The sequence below is a fragment of the Belonocnema kinseyi genome, chromosome 6, assembly GCF_010883055.1.
Source record: "Belonocnema kinseyi isolate 2016_QV_RU_SX_M_011 chromosome 6, B_treatae_v1, whole genome shotgun sequence".
In the NCBI taxonomy this organism is placed as follows: domain Eukaryota; kingdom Metazoa; phylum Arthropoda; class Insecta; order Hymenoptera; family Cynipidae; genus Belonocnema; species Belonocnema kinseyi.
In genome coordinates this window covers 107625404-107640813 of record NC_046662.1, presented here as the reverse complement: position 1 = coordinate 107640813, position 15410 = coordinate 107625404, and the positions used below count along the sequence as shown (strand labels likewise).

General features: G+C 35.9%; 1 protein-coding gene across 18 annotated transcripts in view; it reads right to left on the bottom strand.

Moving 5' to 3' along the window:
* The window catches only part of LOC117174633 (colorectal mutant cancer protein), a 323721-nt gene that overhangs the window by 182948 nt on the left and 125363 nt on the right, over positions 1-15410 (bottom strand). For 10 of the 18 annotated variants that reach the window (XM_033363896.1, XM_033363897.1, XM_033363898.1 and 7 more), the window contains one exon: positions 4990-5177. The exons of the other annotated variants lie outside the window; for them this stretch is intronic. In XM_033363896.1, coding sequence (XP_033219787.1) covers positions 4990-5177 — 188 coding nt within the window. The remainder of the gene's footprint in view (positions 1-4989; positions 5178-15410) is intronic. 18 annotated transcript variants of the gene reach the window in all.

Below are 15410 nucleotides of genomic sequence, written 5' to 3'. Positions count from 1 at the left end.
GAATTATACTTATTGACTACTTGGAAAAGGGTAAAACAATCACTAGTGAATATTATGCATCATTATTAGAGCAGCTGAAAGAAGAAATTAAAAAAAAAACGAGCACATTTGGCGAGAAACAAAATTCTCTTTCATCACGACAACGCCCGAGTTCACACATGCTTCGTTTCAATGGCTAAAATTGAATAACTAAAATTCGAATTGGTCGAACACCCACCGTATTCACCAGATTTAGCCCCCAGTGACTTTTTCTTATTTCCAAACTTGAAAAAATGGCTCGGTGGACAGAGATTTCCAGACAACGAAGACGTCATTGCCTCTGTAAGTGCTTATTTTGAGGAACTTCCGAAAACGCATTTTTCTGAAGGATTAAAAAAAACTTGAAAAGCGATTGACCAAGTGTATAGAGTTCCAAGGAGATTATGTTGAAAAATAAAAAAAAAATTTACCCAAAAAAAATTGTTTTTATACTTCATTCTAAGGACTTATTGAACTACCCTCGTAATTTAATAATAAGTAATAAATATCTATCGTATCATTTATAAAGCTTTCAAGTCTAAAAGGTGCATGTTAGAAAATGAAAAATAACAACGTAATTTGTAGTCGAAATATGGGAACCACTCTCTTTGCCCAGACTACACAAAATCAAATCGTCCTGAGATAAACGTGTAACATACATGTAAAAAATTAGATATTTCATTTTTTATTGTCCAACAGTTTATAAAGCAAGCCTAATCATAAATAAATGATTTTTTGTTATATCTTTAATTAATATTAGTTTGTGAAATCTTTGTTATTCGTTTAAACTCATTAATATTTGAAATCTTATAACTTTGGTAGAAAACATTTGGAATAATTCAAAATTATTGAAATAATTTTAAATCTTTGAAATTTGGTGTAATCCTTGTTGAAATCATTGAGTATTGAAATCTTTTTAAATTCTTACGAATTGTTTAAAATATATGTGACATCTTTCTGGAGTTTTCTGTTATCTTTGAAAATCACTGGAATATTTGTTAAACCTTTTGAAATCTTCTACAAGATTTTAATGTCGTTTAAAAAATTTAAAAGGTTTTGAAATCTTTGAAATCAGTCGTACTGTACCAACTTTGACAACTTTGAAGTGCTTGAAAACTTGTCTAAAAGCGTCGTGAAATCTCTTTACTTATGCTGTAATTAACAAAATATAAATTATATCTTGATAAGTAAAAAATGCTTCAGTCGCATGACCTTTTCTAAGCGAGATGTTTCTATCATAGTGGACGAAAAGATATTCAGGTTTTCAAGGTTCAATAGAAAACCAAGGATAATTCCAGGTTCTCAAGATCGCTGAACACCCTGCATTGATTTAGATAGTTTAAGGGCATGTGATACTTAGAAAATTGTTAATGTTACCAGTGTTAGGTTCCCCCGGCTTTTTTCCTAAAATAATAAAGATTTAGTCTTGAAAATTTTGGGAATTGTAGCGGACATGATGACAGACGTCCCCGAACTTTTCGTTTGTGGATTAACCCTACCGATAAAAACTCAGAGTATATGCTAAAGATTCTCAAGGCTCTGAGAAGCTCTGAGAAATTCTCCACAGGCACTCTGGTAGATATATTTAAAGGTCCAGGTAGCTCGTTTAAATGTTTTGAAGGTTTTAAAATGTCCTTTTCGAAATAGAAATAAAAATACGATAATAAAGAACAAGCAGAGATGCTATCTCAATAGAGTAGCCGACAGTCAAGAAGTTCCTTTGTTAAGCTTTCGGATTAAAACTGAGAAATAGATTTTTTTAATTTCATAATTAGAAGCCTAAAATATAATAATTCGGAACCTAAGGTTTCGATGGCTTCAGATATCTTACTGTTTTTAATGTTTAAAATTGGAATTAATACAAAGTTTCTCGTCAATGGAATGAGATACGCCAAAAAAGACAAAAAAATTTAATTCCACAAGAAATTGTATATTAGTATACAGGGTGTCTAAAAAGTCCCGGGACGGTTGGATATTTCCTCAGTAAAATATTTTTCAAAAAAGTGAAGGTCATTCCTGAAGTAAATTTCAACGAGGAATTTATTGGTGAGCTCTGTATTGATCTTGGTTACAGCGGATGTTGGAGAGCCACACACAATATCCACAAAAGATTAATGTTTGGGCCGGTATCTTGAATGATACATTGATAGGCCCTTTCTTCATCGATGGTAATCTCAATGCCCATGCATATGAAGAGCTTCTCAGAAACCAAATTGTACTAAGAATAAGGGAGATTACAGGCGATAATTTTCAAAATATTTTATTCCAGCAGGACGGAGCAGTGGCTCATCACGGTAGAGAGGTTTGAGCATATTTGGATACTCAATTCCCTCAAAGGTGCATTGGAAGAAGGGGTGAAATCGAGTGGCCTGCTGGATCTCCTGTTCTGACGCCTCTCGACTATTTTCTTTGGGGGTTATTTAAAGAGCAAAGTACACTCAACGCAACCGCAAAGCTTAGACGAATTGCAGAATTGGATTCTGCAACAGGCTACTTTGATTGATAGATAGATGATTCGTAATGCTGTAATTCATTTTTACAATCGCATAGCTTTTTATCAAGAATCTCAAGGTTTTCAGTTCGAACATCTTCACTGAAGCGTGAGAGGCAAGGGGACTCACGCTAATCAAGCACCCCGAAACTTGACAGGCAAGGGGACTCACGCTCATCAAGCACCCCAAAGGGAACAGAATTTACTACGTCCACGTCGTTGTTCCTGCGTAATGCTAAACGCAAACGTAAACTGCTTGGAAAAAACCTTGAAGAGCATCACCAAGATCAATACAGAGCTCACCAACGAATTTCTCGTTGAAATTTACTTCAGGAATTGCACTGACCTCTTGGAAAACTTTGTTAATTTCAAATAACCTCTAACTGACCTTGAACGTTACAATTGACCTATGATTTGGGTACGTACCTGAACGTAGAATTTCCCCCTTTATCGATTGCAGATGTAAAAAAAAGATGTAAAAAAAGATGTAAAAAAAAACAAAGTTGACCTTCAAAAAGCCATGAAGGTCAACTTCAAGGTCAATATGAAGGTCACCATTGAATTCCTCGTTGAAATTTACTACAGTACTTACACTGACCTCTTGAAAAACTTTGTTAATTTCGAATAACCTCTAATTGACCTTGAACGTTACAATTGACCTATGACTTGAGTACCTGAATGTAGAATTTTCCACTCTGTCGATTGCAGGTATAAAAAAGGAGGGTTCCATTTAAAAAAAACAATGCTGACCTTTAAAATGCCATGAAGGTCAACTTCAAGGTCAAAATGAAGGTCATCATTGAATTCCTCGTTTAAATTTACTTCAGGAATGACCTTCACTTTTTTGATAAATATTTTACCTGAGGAAATATCCAACCATCCCGGGACTTTTTAGATACCATGTATAAGTTATAATTATAAATAAGTATAATGAGAAAATTCATCAATTAAAAAAAAGTGTTAATAATTTGTAGAGCAATTTAAAAAGGGAGAGTCTAAAAAGACCCACATCTCTCTGAATATCTCTGAGACTCAATCATTCAAATCGAACCTGCAGATAGTCTTAAACCGGTCAGACTATTTCGCCTGAGAATACTCTGACATTTCTATCGGTAGGGAATTTAACAAAAAAAGTAATTTTTCTAAATTTGATTAATGTGTGTGTATTTCGAGGTTATATGTGTTAAAATTTTTCCTAGCTTTTCTTCCATACTACAGAGTTATAAAAACTTGGGACAAGCAAAAAACATAGTAACTCATGTCCTGGAACTAACCTTGTTTGTAGACAAATTAAAAGCAAATTAAAAAGACATAATCTGTACGGCAGACACCTACAATATCGGAATGAAAGAGATCTGAAAACCGATTCTAAGCTTAAAAGAGTGCACATGCATACAATTTTTATTTATCAGAATAAAATTGGCTCTTTATTATCCCTCTAAAGAAGAGTTCGGGGATGTCTGTTATACTATTTTATAGAATCTTCGAATTCAGTTTTTAAACATTTTAATTTTTGTTGACATAAACCCGAGGAATCTGAACTCGATTTACCACACGACGAAGAATCACATGTCCTTTAACAAATTTTTTATAACAAGTTTTTAGACCAAAATTTGCTTCGATTTATGGCAGGAATTTCTAATCGAAGTTTCAAATCATGTAATGATGATAGCATTTATTGTTATTTTTAAAGTTGAGTATTATATTAATATTGTAACATTCTTATTATTTAGTAAAAATAAATTAATATTTTTAACTTTTGTTTGTTTGAAACATTGATTTAAATTAGAAAAAAAACACAATAATAAAATCTAAAATTATGACATAGACAATATATGGATAATGATATTTTTAAAAATCAACACTTTGCAATTATGAAAAATCGCCTGGTTATACATAAGTAACAGAATGGTTTTTATCATTCGCGTTCTCCTGAATCTGCGGATTTCTTTTAAAGAAAAACATAAAAAACTAAGAAAATGTTTACTACTTTTTGTTTGGACTTCCCTCTCATATCATAAAGTTTATGTTTTTAGGAAAAACTTAATTTTGAGTCAATTGACAGCTCTTTTTGGTTTTGTAGCTTTTATATATCAAGAATATCCATATTTTCATAAAATATGAAATAAGTCCACGTGGACAGTTGGGGTGGGGGGTGACACAATAAGATTTTAAAAAAATATTGTTCAAAAGAACGGAGAAAAAAATTAATTTGATCAATATGAAGGTTAGGGTTGGGCAGAGTACAGTAATGAACTATGAACAATCCAGTTTTAGCTTATTAAATTATGATAATTGAAAAATAAATTGAAAAAAGGAATTGAGCATTCTGTAGAAGAAAACAAAAACTATTTATTAATTTTTAAAAATAAACAGGACGACTTTCCATGTCATTTTTATATTACCGGGACTTCAAGATTTCCGCCAATTTGACTATCACCCATATGTTAATTAAAAACTATTTAAAAAACGTGTTGTACCCATTGGCTCGTTTCAAATCATTGACAAGCTCGGCGGATTGTTGATGCCTTAATTCAGAATTTTTATTAACTTTATCCAACGTCGATACGAGATCCTGCAAGCGTTCCTTCAATCGGGCTTCCCTTCCAAGCGCCTCAATCAAATCAGATTCAATTCCTTCGCTTTTACTGTCACGTAAGTCTCGATCCTGTGAGAAGTAAAAGCGATGAGATATTTATTGCCGTGGCTTTGATTTAAAAACACACTTAAAATATAAAATACGCAGAGTTTGCCACAGTCTAATTTGTACTTTAAAACATGGAAACAGTTTTAATTAAGCTGAAAAGTTACTAAAAGTGACTAATTGAACCACTGGATCGTAGAAGAGCCCATAAAGTCTGATCGCTGGTGGTTGGAGGGCCGCTCGGCATTTTTAAGAATATTTAAAAATTTTAATTTTTTAAACATATATTCTTATTAAAAATATAAATGCGCATCTTTTTCCACTTCAACTCACTCTAATTCCCATAATATTGAACATTTTTACTTTAAAATTGTAGGAATTATATTTCAAAAATATACTTTAAGCGGTGGCGTAGTTTAAACTTTTTTTTTTGTTACGTAAAATTGTTAATAATGTTTTTCTGTGTACTGTAACAGAATCGCTATCATTTACTAAGACTCGGCACGGCCCAACACGAAAGGATTGCCGGGTCGAGACCGTGATTAGACGGAACCCCCCGAGGGGTCCCAAGGTCCCGCATGATCGCATCTGCCATCGCAAAACTGCCAAATCGTGGCACAACCCTCCCCCCATACCTACCATTTGGGAGTCATAAAACAGAAGGTTTATGATTACCAATGTAAGTTCATGTGCGTAAGCCGAAAATGCACGACTCGAACTACGGTTTTCTCCGTTAAAACGGGTGAACCCGGTTATACATCATAGCCACGGACTAAGTCAAGTGACTGATGAGATTAGAATGTTATAAGTTAATTCAAATAATTGCATACGATGCTTGAAACCTCCTGCGATGATGTTATAGATATAAATTACGAGCGGTCACGAGCGTTGGAAGTAGCAACAGTCACCTCTGAATGCTTTCTTAGAGCTACCATCTGTCACTCCACGTGTTTTTAGTCCTCGCTTCCTGGTGGTCAAGAAAGTGTCTTAAAATGAGACAGGTGTTTAATAAACCACCATCTGAGCTGCTGCCAATAACCTACTGACTCCTAAATGTTCAAGATGTTCAGTATATCTTGCGTGCACAGTGCCTGTAGCCGAAATCACAATGGGATGAATAGATGCATAATTCACATTCCTCCATATGGTCTTTACTTCTTGCCTTAACTCGCTATACTTGTGGATCTTGGTTGTAGGGTTGACTGCAAATTTCGGTTAAGCAGACATGCAATGTCGATGCTGTAGACTCTTCCACCTTTTTTTCTCGCATCACGATGTCAGGTCGATTGGCCCGGATGTAATGATCCGTTTGCATAGTAACTTCCCAATATAAGATGTAATCTTCGCTTTTTAAAACAAGCATTGGAATCTATCTATAGAAGGACATCCATTCTTTTAAGAGTTCTGGGTTTAGGGCAAGTTGTTGATGTATAAGCCCGCTACATCATTATTTCTGTGCGTATATTTTCTCTGAGCCATTACGCGACAGCCATCAATAATGCGCTCGATGGATTGGTTGGTATCTCCACATAATAGGCACCGGTCAACCACGCCTTGATGTAACATGTGTTTGCGATAATTCCTGGTGCTGACAACCTTGTCCTATATCGCAATGATGAATCCTTCCGTCTCTGGATACAGAACACCTTTTCTTCGCCAAATATTAGATGCCGCTCTATCCACTTAATTTAATTTTTTAATTTTTAATTTTAAACATTCAACGGGTAATGTCCTTTATTACATATGAAAAGGAAACTAAATATAAAATGAACTAAATATAAAAGTTGTATTAGTGAACAAAAAAGCGCTCAAGCCAGTCAACGTATAGCAATAAAAAATGGTTTTAGTCTCTGAGTAACGCTGACAATCTGTTCTTAAACCTAAATAAACATGAGACGAAGAAATCTAAGTCTTGAAAGTGGTAAGCTTCCCTACTAATGCATGTAAGAGTACTATTTCCGCTGTAATTCTTTCTATGAAAAGGAACTCTAAAAGTAGAGGTCGAGCCTCTGAGGAAGATAGTAGGAGCAGAGAACGAGATCAGGGCTAGAATTTTTGGGGAATCGATATGACAATTAATTGCATTATAGAGAAAACGCATGGCTGCTGCTAAGAGTCGGAATTGCACTGAAGGTATATTTAAGGTAGCCCGCAGTTCAGTGTAGTCATGGTCAAATCTATTTCTATGTATACCAAGCTACCAAGCTGCAAATCTGAGAAGTCTGTTCTGTACTCGTTCAATTCTCATCATATGGTTCGCATAGAAGGGTGACCAGATAATAGAGGCCGTTTCTAGATGAGGTTTGACTAACGAGAAATAGAGTGTTTTAAGAACTAGAAGATTATGAAAAGACTTAGAGTTTTTGACAATGAAACCTAAAGCTTCAAGTGCTTCATTCACAATCATAGATAGATGATCCAGGTAAGTCTGGACAAAGTCAAGGATGACACCCAGATCGCGCACAAAGAGAACTCTGTCCAACAGTTGTCCCTCAATGTTGTAAAAGAATCTAATTAGCTTCCTCTTTCTTGTGAATGAGATAATTTGGCACTTTTTTATATTTAATGGCATGTTCTTTTCCAAAGACCACAAATGAATCCTTTCAAGATCTTCTTGAAGTTTAGCTGCACAATTAAAGGAAGAAATTTTGAGATATACTTTAAGGTCATCCGCGTAACAAAGGAAGTTACTATGCTGAATAGATTGCTTTAGATCATTTATGAGGATTAAAAAGAGTAAGGGATCCATGTGCGACCCTTGGGGGACACCCGACGTTGCCAAGATTTCGCTGGATAGATGACGATTTCTCCTGATAACTTGTGTTCTATTATGTGGATATGATTCTATCCAATCAACTGTATTGCTTGAGATACCATAGGCTCTTAGTTTGAAAATTAGGACACAGTGATCCACTTTGTCAAAAGCCTTAGAGAAATCTGTGTAGACGGAATCCACTTGCCCGCCATTCTCCATTGCACTCAGTAAGTATTGAGTGCAGATGCATAAATTTGTACTGCCCGAGCGGCCCTTTCTAAATCCATGCTGCTCGTCAAAGAACAATTTAGAAAATTCAAAGTAAAATTTATCATACATTATACTTTCAAACAATTTAGATATGGAATTAGGGATTGTTATCCGCCTATAGTTCGTGACGTCAGATTTGTCACCCCCTTTATGGATAGGAACAATTATTCCCTTTTTCCAGGCATACGGGAAGTAACCGAGTTCAAGGGAGGAGTTGGAAATTAAGAAAAGAGGTTCTGTGAGTGACCAGCAGCAAAACTTTAGAAGAAAAGGAGGGATGCTATCAATAGCCGCTCCCTTATTCCGTTTGAGATTACGTAGTTTAGCCCTGATTTCGTCTCTAGAAATATAAACAATATTTAGATCAACTTCGTCATCATAAGAATGAATGTAGGCACAATTTTTATTAGGATTGTAAACTGATCTAAAATGTGTGGAAAATAGTTCGGCGATCTGCGGACAAGAGTCTGTTCTTAAATAAACGAAAAATATTTCTGCCGGCAGCGAAGAGTTATTTCTAGTTTCGTTAACATAGTCCGAAAAAGATTTCGGACTGGCTATGATACTTCTCTCTGTCCTGCGTATGTACTCGTTATAGGAACGCTCCGATAATAGATTATACCTCGCCCTGATGATTGAAAAATTCTCATAGTCAGCCCGATCTCTCGTTCTCTTGTATACAGAGTGCGCAACCTTCTTGGCAATCACGTGATCTTTGAGCTCATATGAAAACCATGGGAGGTAGGTCGATGTTTACTGATAATAGTTAGGGACATAGTCGTCGATTGCAGTGTACAAGTGTAGCAAGGAACGAATGTAAGAGCGCCTGCACCGCACGCTGATCCTGGCAACATATTTTCACCGGTCTAGGTTTGAGCCGATCGTTTGACAAAGTGCCAAGGCGGAATGCTTCGAATTTTGGCAATGAAACTGAGGATAAGACGCTTTCCAGGAACCCGTAGACTTGAGGAGTTGTTGGGTTAGGTTTAGGGGTCGGCCATCAGGACGGTTGATCTGATAACGTTCTGGTAACCCGCAAAGGATCAAGTTGCGTCTCCTCGAATTGCGACCCTCAATTTCGTCAAGCACAGAATGATTATTTAAATCAAAAGATTCAAGTGTACCTTCTATGTCCTGAATCCGGGCAGTAACACTGTCGAGCGCCTTCTCGTTTTTAGTTACTCGTTCCGGAAGTCTATCGAGCTTCTCTTCTATGGATTTGACCGAGTAAAGCACTTTCTGGTTGGCCTTTGATAACTTCGTTTCAAGTGTAGTTTGGAGTGTTCCGATGGCAGATTGAATTATCCTGTTGATTTCTTCCAGGTCAAAAGCCCGAGTTGGAGATAGTGGTCGAGAACCACAGCAACGGGAGTAAGCACCTGAAGGCAAGGTAGCACAGCGATCTGCACAAGCTGGCTGGTAAGGAGCGGAGCATCCTGAGCAAAATGTAGCATTACAACATTAGATGCGCAGCCCCTGCAGATTTTCTCCGCGGAAAGAGTAATCTTAGACGTGTTTTTATTCAAGGCTATAGTGGTGAAACTATGTCCAGGTATAGAAACACCTGGGCACGCGCTAGGTTATGCAACAATTAAAGGAAATACGGTAACGAGACTGAGAGTCACTGTGTGAGGTTTATACGCCACGCGCCGAGACGGAGTCACAGCCATCAGTCCAGAGTACAGAAAAGTTATGAATTTTTAATTTGAGAAATTGCACAAAATTACACAAGATATGCAGCACAGTCACATATTCTCAGATTCAGAATTAATAAGGGCACATTTTAATCCCAAACACATCTTATAGGCGATTCACAAAATTCCGAAATTTAACAAAAAGACGGAGCACCGATTATGAAAAACTCTCTCATTCGGCCATATTGATCGAACATGTTGGGGTGTTCGCCATGGATGGATTTTTCTCTCCATTGTATTTCTAATTCCTCTATGGTTTCTGCCCTGATGTTTAAAGCCCCATCTGAGGACAAATTTAAGGGCGTGTAGTGAAGATCCGCTTTATAGATGTTACTGTAAAGCGCAACAATTCGTTGGCTGTTAGTCTCGCAACTGTATAACTTTTGACTCACACAGCTTTTTGACATCTACAACGCCCCTACCCCCTAAATGTCGTGGTAGAACTACCCTTTCAATCGCTGAATTTCTGTGGTGCACTCGGTGCTTCGTCATTTCTACGCAAACAATTCTGTTAAAATTTTCAAGGTCGGTGTTAGAACATTTTATGCGCCCTAAGGAGTACAAGAGAACAGGGATAGCAAATGTGTTGATTTCCCTGATTTTGTGTGCCGAGTTCAGAAAACACTTCATAATCAATCTGGGTCTCCTAGTGAAAGTAGTCGTTAGGCTTGTCTTAACTGTGGTATGCTGAATACCCTTAGATTCAAGAATACCCAGATATTTATATGATTCGCCTGCAGCCATCGCCTCGATATCATTTTCGAACTCGTTGTTTAACTCTGTAGTCCCTAATTCCCCTCTTATTAAATGCACCGTTCTACATTTATCTAGTCCGAACTTCATGTGGATATCATTAGAAAACTGCTTTATGACATCGATCACTTGCTGCAGTTTCTGGGCTGAACTGGCGTACAGCTTCAGGTCATCCATGTAAAGAAGATGGATCACTTGATGACCATCCTCATTATCATGAATTCTGAACCCATGAGACATGCTGTTTAGTGTTTTGCTGAATGGATTTAACGCTAAACAGAACCAGAGTGCGATGAAGGAGTCTCCTTGAAATATACCTGTCGTAAAGCGTATTGATCTAGTTATCTTTAGTTGTCCATGATCAAAATACTTCATTCTTGCACCCCAGAGCCTCATCGCATGGCTTAGAAAGTCAATAATGCGTGGGCAGATTTTGTACAGTTTTAAGACTTCAAGCAAATAGTCATGCGGCACGGAACGAAACGCTTGTTTGTAGTCAAAGTATGCCATGTATAAGTTTCTTTTATGCTTACGAGCTTGAGTCATGGCAAAAGCGTCTATATTGACCAGATCTTTACAGCCTCGCGAGTTTTTACAACATCCTTTTTATTCTTCTGTAAGAATGGCATTATCGTCGCAATGAGAATATACCTTATCTTCAATGATAGCTGTAAGACATTTATAAATTGTTGGAAGACAGGCTATTGGTCGAAAGTCAGATGGATTTTGAGCGTCTGGTTTTTTTGGTAACATATACGTAGTACCCTGAAGCATAAAGCTTGGCATCAGATGTGAGTGTTCAATGATCTTCTGGAAACACCTTGCCAACGCAAGATGCACACTCGTCAGGTACTTGTACCAGAAGTTGTGCACCATGTCCGGATCTAGAGCTTTCCAATTACTTGCTTTTTTCAAGACCGCTGAAACATCTAAAGCTGTGATGTTTGTCAGTTGCATTTCCGGGCTATTGCCTGCCCTTGCTTTCTCCAGTTTGAACCACGCAGTGTCCAAATTGCATCCGTTCATTTTTTTCAAACACCTGACCAGCAGTTAGTCATATCTTTCAATTGAGGGACTTCGGTGCCTTGCTGGTTATTTGGCATTACTCTCAGTTCACGATACAACCTTCTTTCATCTGTTTGAAAGTTTTGATTTTGTTGCCTTCGTTTACTACTTGCTTGTACAGACGCATTCTGGCAGTAAGAACATCAAGACTCTGTTGTTGAGTCTAAAATTTCACCCAATATTGCTGGTGTTAATGTCTCCATGTGCCGAGGGTGGATGATTTAAGTAACATGGTTTATCAGCTTTCTGGTTCTACTTTCTTTTTTATATTGAGTTAATCGACCCAATTTGCACCTTTTTTTGTTGACATCCATATCTAACCTGATCTTCCATGGTTGATCTCGATCCCTTCCTTGGACAAAAACTGCATTTGCAGGCCTCGCTTTCCATCCCAAAGTTCAAACGGTCGCCACAGCTGCACAGTATACAAAAGTTTGCACCTCTAACGCAGTTTATGCTACGTTCAAATACGTAGGTAAAACCCTGCTGTCCAGATGTGCTATTAGTGCACGCAGATCATTTGTGATTTTCATTTTGGGCAGAAAATGCCTTAGTGTTGGTTCTACATATCTGAACTCTAGTAAAGCATGACCAAAATTCCTTTCAAGGTGCTGTTTCTTCAGGGATCCCTATCCACATCATCGTTAGTAATATCCGGATGTGGTTCTAATGGATTCGGTACATGATGTTTATTATCCCTAGCACCTATCCCTTCAGCATCAATCAAGACTTCGTTGTCCACATCTTCCCAGGCGAGTTCATCAATCACTTTGTCCACATTTCTCTGCCAAAAAATAAAGGCGCATAACATCTCTGTTCATATGTCATGTCCATTTTCGTCGCTTTTTTGGTTGCTGAACCTTTGCTTCTGCCTCTGGTTGTATAAGGCAATCCACCGCTGGAGGCTGTGGTGGTGTTGGATCATCAATAGGTTGAGGAAGAACATCAATTGCTCCGGCTTAGACAGTTTGATCTCCATTGCTCGGTCTTTTGTAAAGTGTAGATTAGACCTGATGTCCTTCACATTAGCTATAATATCTCTTAGTGCGACTTTTTGTATATTAGGATACTTTGCAGCAAATTTCGTTCTTAAATTCTACCCTTTTTCCATTTTCGTTTCAAACTTCGCACGTTCGTAATATAGAAGCATCAATTCCTCTTTCATTTTGGTATCCCAATTGATGCTCTCCCACGGTATTTCAGTCGAGTTAGTTGCCTGCAAATAGCTAACGCTAGGCAAAGCATCCTCAGCAGGCACAGCTGATGTTCCAGTGCTTAAGGTTTGTCGCAGATTTTCTTTCTGGGCAGCTGTTTGATTAGTGAGATCTGCCTGACCATCTCGCAGCTCACCATCGCCATCGTCCCGTATGTTGTGGCTCCAGGGGCGCCCCGACGATCCTCGGGAAGCGAAAAGCGTTTCAAAATCTTGTCAAAGTCATGAGACGAAAGCTCAAGCCCTACCGCGACATCAATGCGGAACACCTTCGGTTATATATTATATTATATATTATATACATTATATTATACATATCATTTTTAAAAATTACTTGTTTAAACAATTAATTTTTGTCACAGGTTTAAGATGGTTACTGCCCAACATGTCGAAGGCATTTTTGGTTAGAGTTGGATTTTATTTTTGATTATTTAACACGGGGCTGTCCCGGTATATATCATCAGTCACGGACGCATTTTTATAATGCAATCAAGTGATCTGATGAGAGCAGTGTGCCCCGACATATTGAACAAAGCCTGGTTTTTACCCCATCATTGACGGACTGGATTGCAGTCAAGTAAACGATGGGGAGACCTACAGCTTAAGGTGGGTTCCGCACCACCAGAACCTCGGTAAAGGTACATAGAAAAATTTTCATATATTAATAATGTTAATATTATAATTATAAAATATGAAATCAATATTAATCAATAGTTGACTAACTTTTAATAGACATAGTTAAACTTTCAAATAAACAATTAGTTTTCTGAAAAAAATGAATTTTGAATAAAACAAATAAATTTAAAAAAAAATGTTTTTAAATTGTTTTCAACAAAACCGTTAAATTTTTAAACAAAAAGTTGAAATGTATACTAAAAAAAAACAGCATTTTTAATTAAATACATGAATTTTGCACAAAAGAAATTTATTTTCGACGAAGACTAATTTTCTATACAAAAAATTAGTGTTTAACCATAGTTAAATTTTCGACAAAAAAGATTAATCTTTTACCAGAAATACGAGTATTCAATCAAATACAACAATTTTTAACTAAAAAAGATCACTTCTCAATGAAACATAGAATAGTTAAATTTGTAGTTTAAAAAAGTTTATTTTTAACCAAAAACAAAAAGAATTTTCTACAAAATAGCGAAATTTTCAGAAAGCAAATTTTATTAACTAAATTGATGAATCATCAACCAAAAAAAAACTAAATTTTGAACAAAGTAGTTCCACTTTCAACCAGAAAATCTGAAAAAAATCGTTAAAATTCTTTGAAATTCGCTTTCCATTATTTAAATTAATTGAAAATTCCTTGAAATGTTTTAAAACATCCAAAAAAATTTAAATCTCTTAAAATTTTTTAAAGCTCTTGCAAATTCCTTGCATTTTTAAAAATACCCTCAAATATTTTAAATCCTTTAAAATCTCATTCTAAATTATTGAGATCAATAAAAAATTCTTTGGAATCTGTTAAAATATCCTAAGATATATCAAATCCTTTAAAATATCACATTAAATTACTCTAATGAATTGAAAATTCATTGGAATCTTTTTAAATTCTCTTAAAAACTTTAAATCCTTTTAAACCTTTTGAAATACCTAGAACTTTTCTTTCAACATTCCAAAAGTACTTCGGATTTTTTTAAATAACCCTTCTAACATTTTTTTAATGCTTTGAAATTCCTTTAAGTTATGAAAATAAATTTAAAATTCCTTGACATCTTTTAAAATGTCCTCAAATATTTCAAATCCTTCAAAATCTTTTGATATATTTAACTTTTTTTTGAGATTTCTAAAGTACTTTGGAATTTTTAAAAATAACCCTTCTAAAATTTTTTTAATTCTTTGAAATTCCTTTAAGTTATTAAAATAAATTGAAAATTCCTTGACATCTATTAAAATATCTTAAAATATATCAAATCCTTTAAAATCTCATGTTAAATTATTGTAATCAATTGAAAATTCCTTGGCATCTTTTAAAATATATGCTATAAAATATATGCAGAAATCTTAAGAAAAAGGTTGGAGAGTCAGGTGGAACAAAAAGAAAGTATCCCACATAATCAGACGGGATTTAGAAAAGGGATGGGAACTATAGACACATCTACGTACTTAACTATTTATTCAACAAAAATTTGGGGAGAAAGAAAGGGAAACTAGTCGCTTTGTTTGTAGATTTCAAAGCAGCGTTTGACTCAGTGAACACAAAAAGTGATATGGCTATTTACTATTTAGTATCTATTGACAGACTTAGAGGAAAAGCTAAAGGAGAAAAGGAAAGGAGAAAGGGTAAGGAGGAAAGGTTTAGGGTAATAGCAAACTATACACCCTAGGATACGAGGACGATGTAGTTCTATTAGCAGATGATGAGAAGGGGATGAACCTAATGATGAGAATCTTCAAAGAGTATGTGGGAACAAAAGAGCTGATGGTGAACGTAGATAAGACAAAGGTGATGTGTTTCAGAAATAGAAAGAGCAAAATAAATTACGTTTGGAAGATGA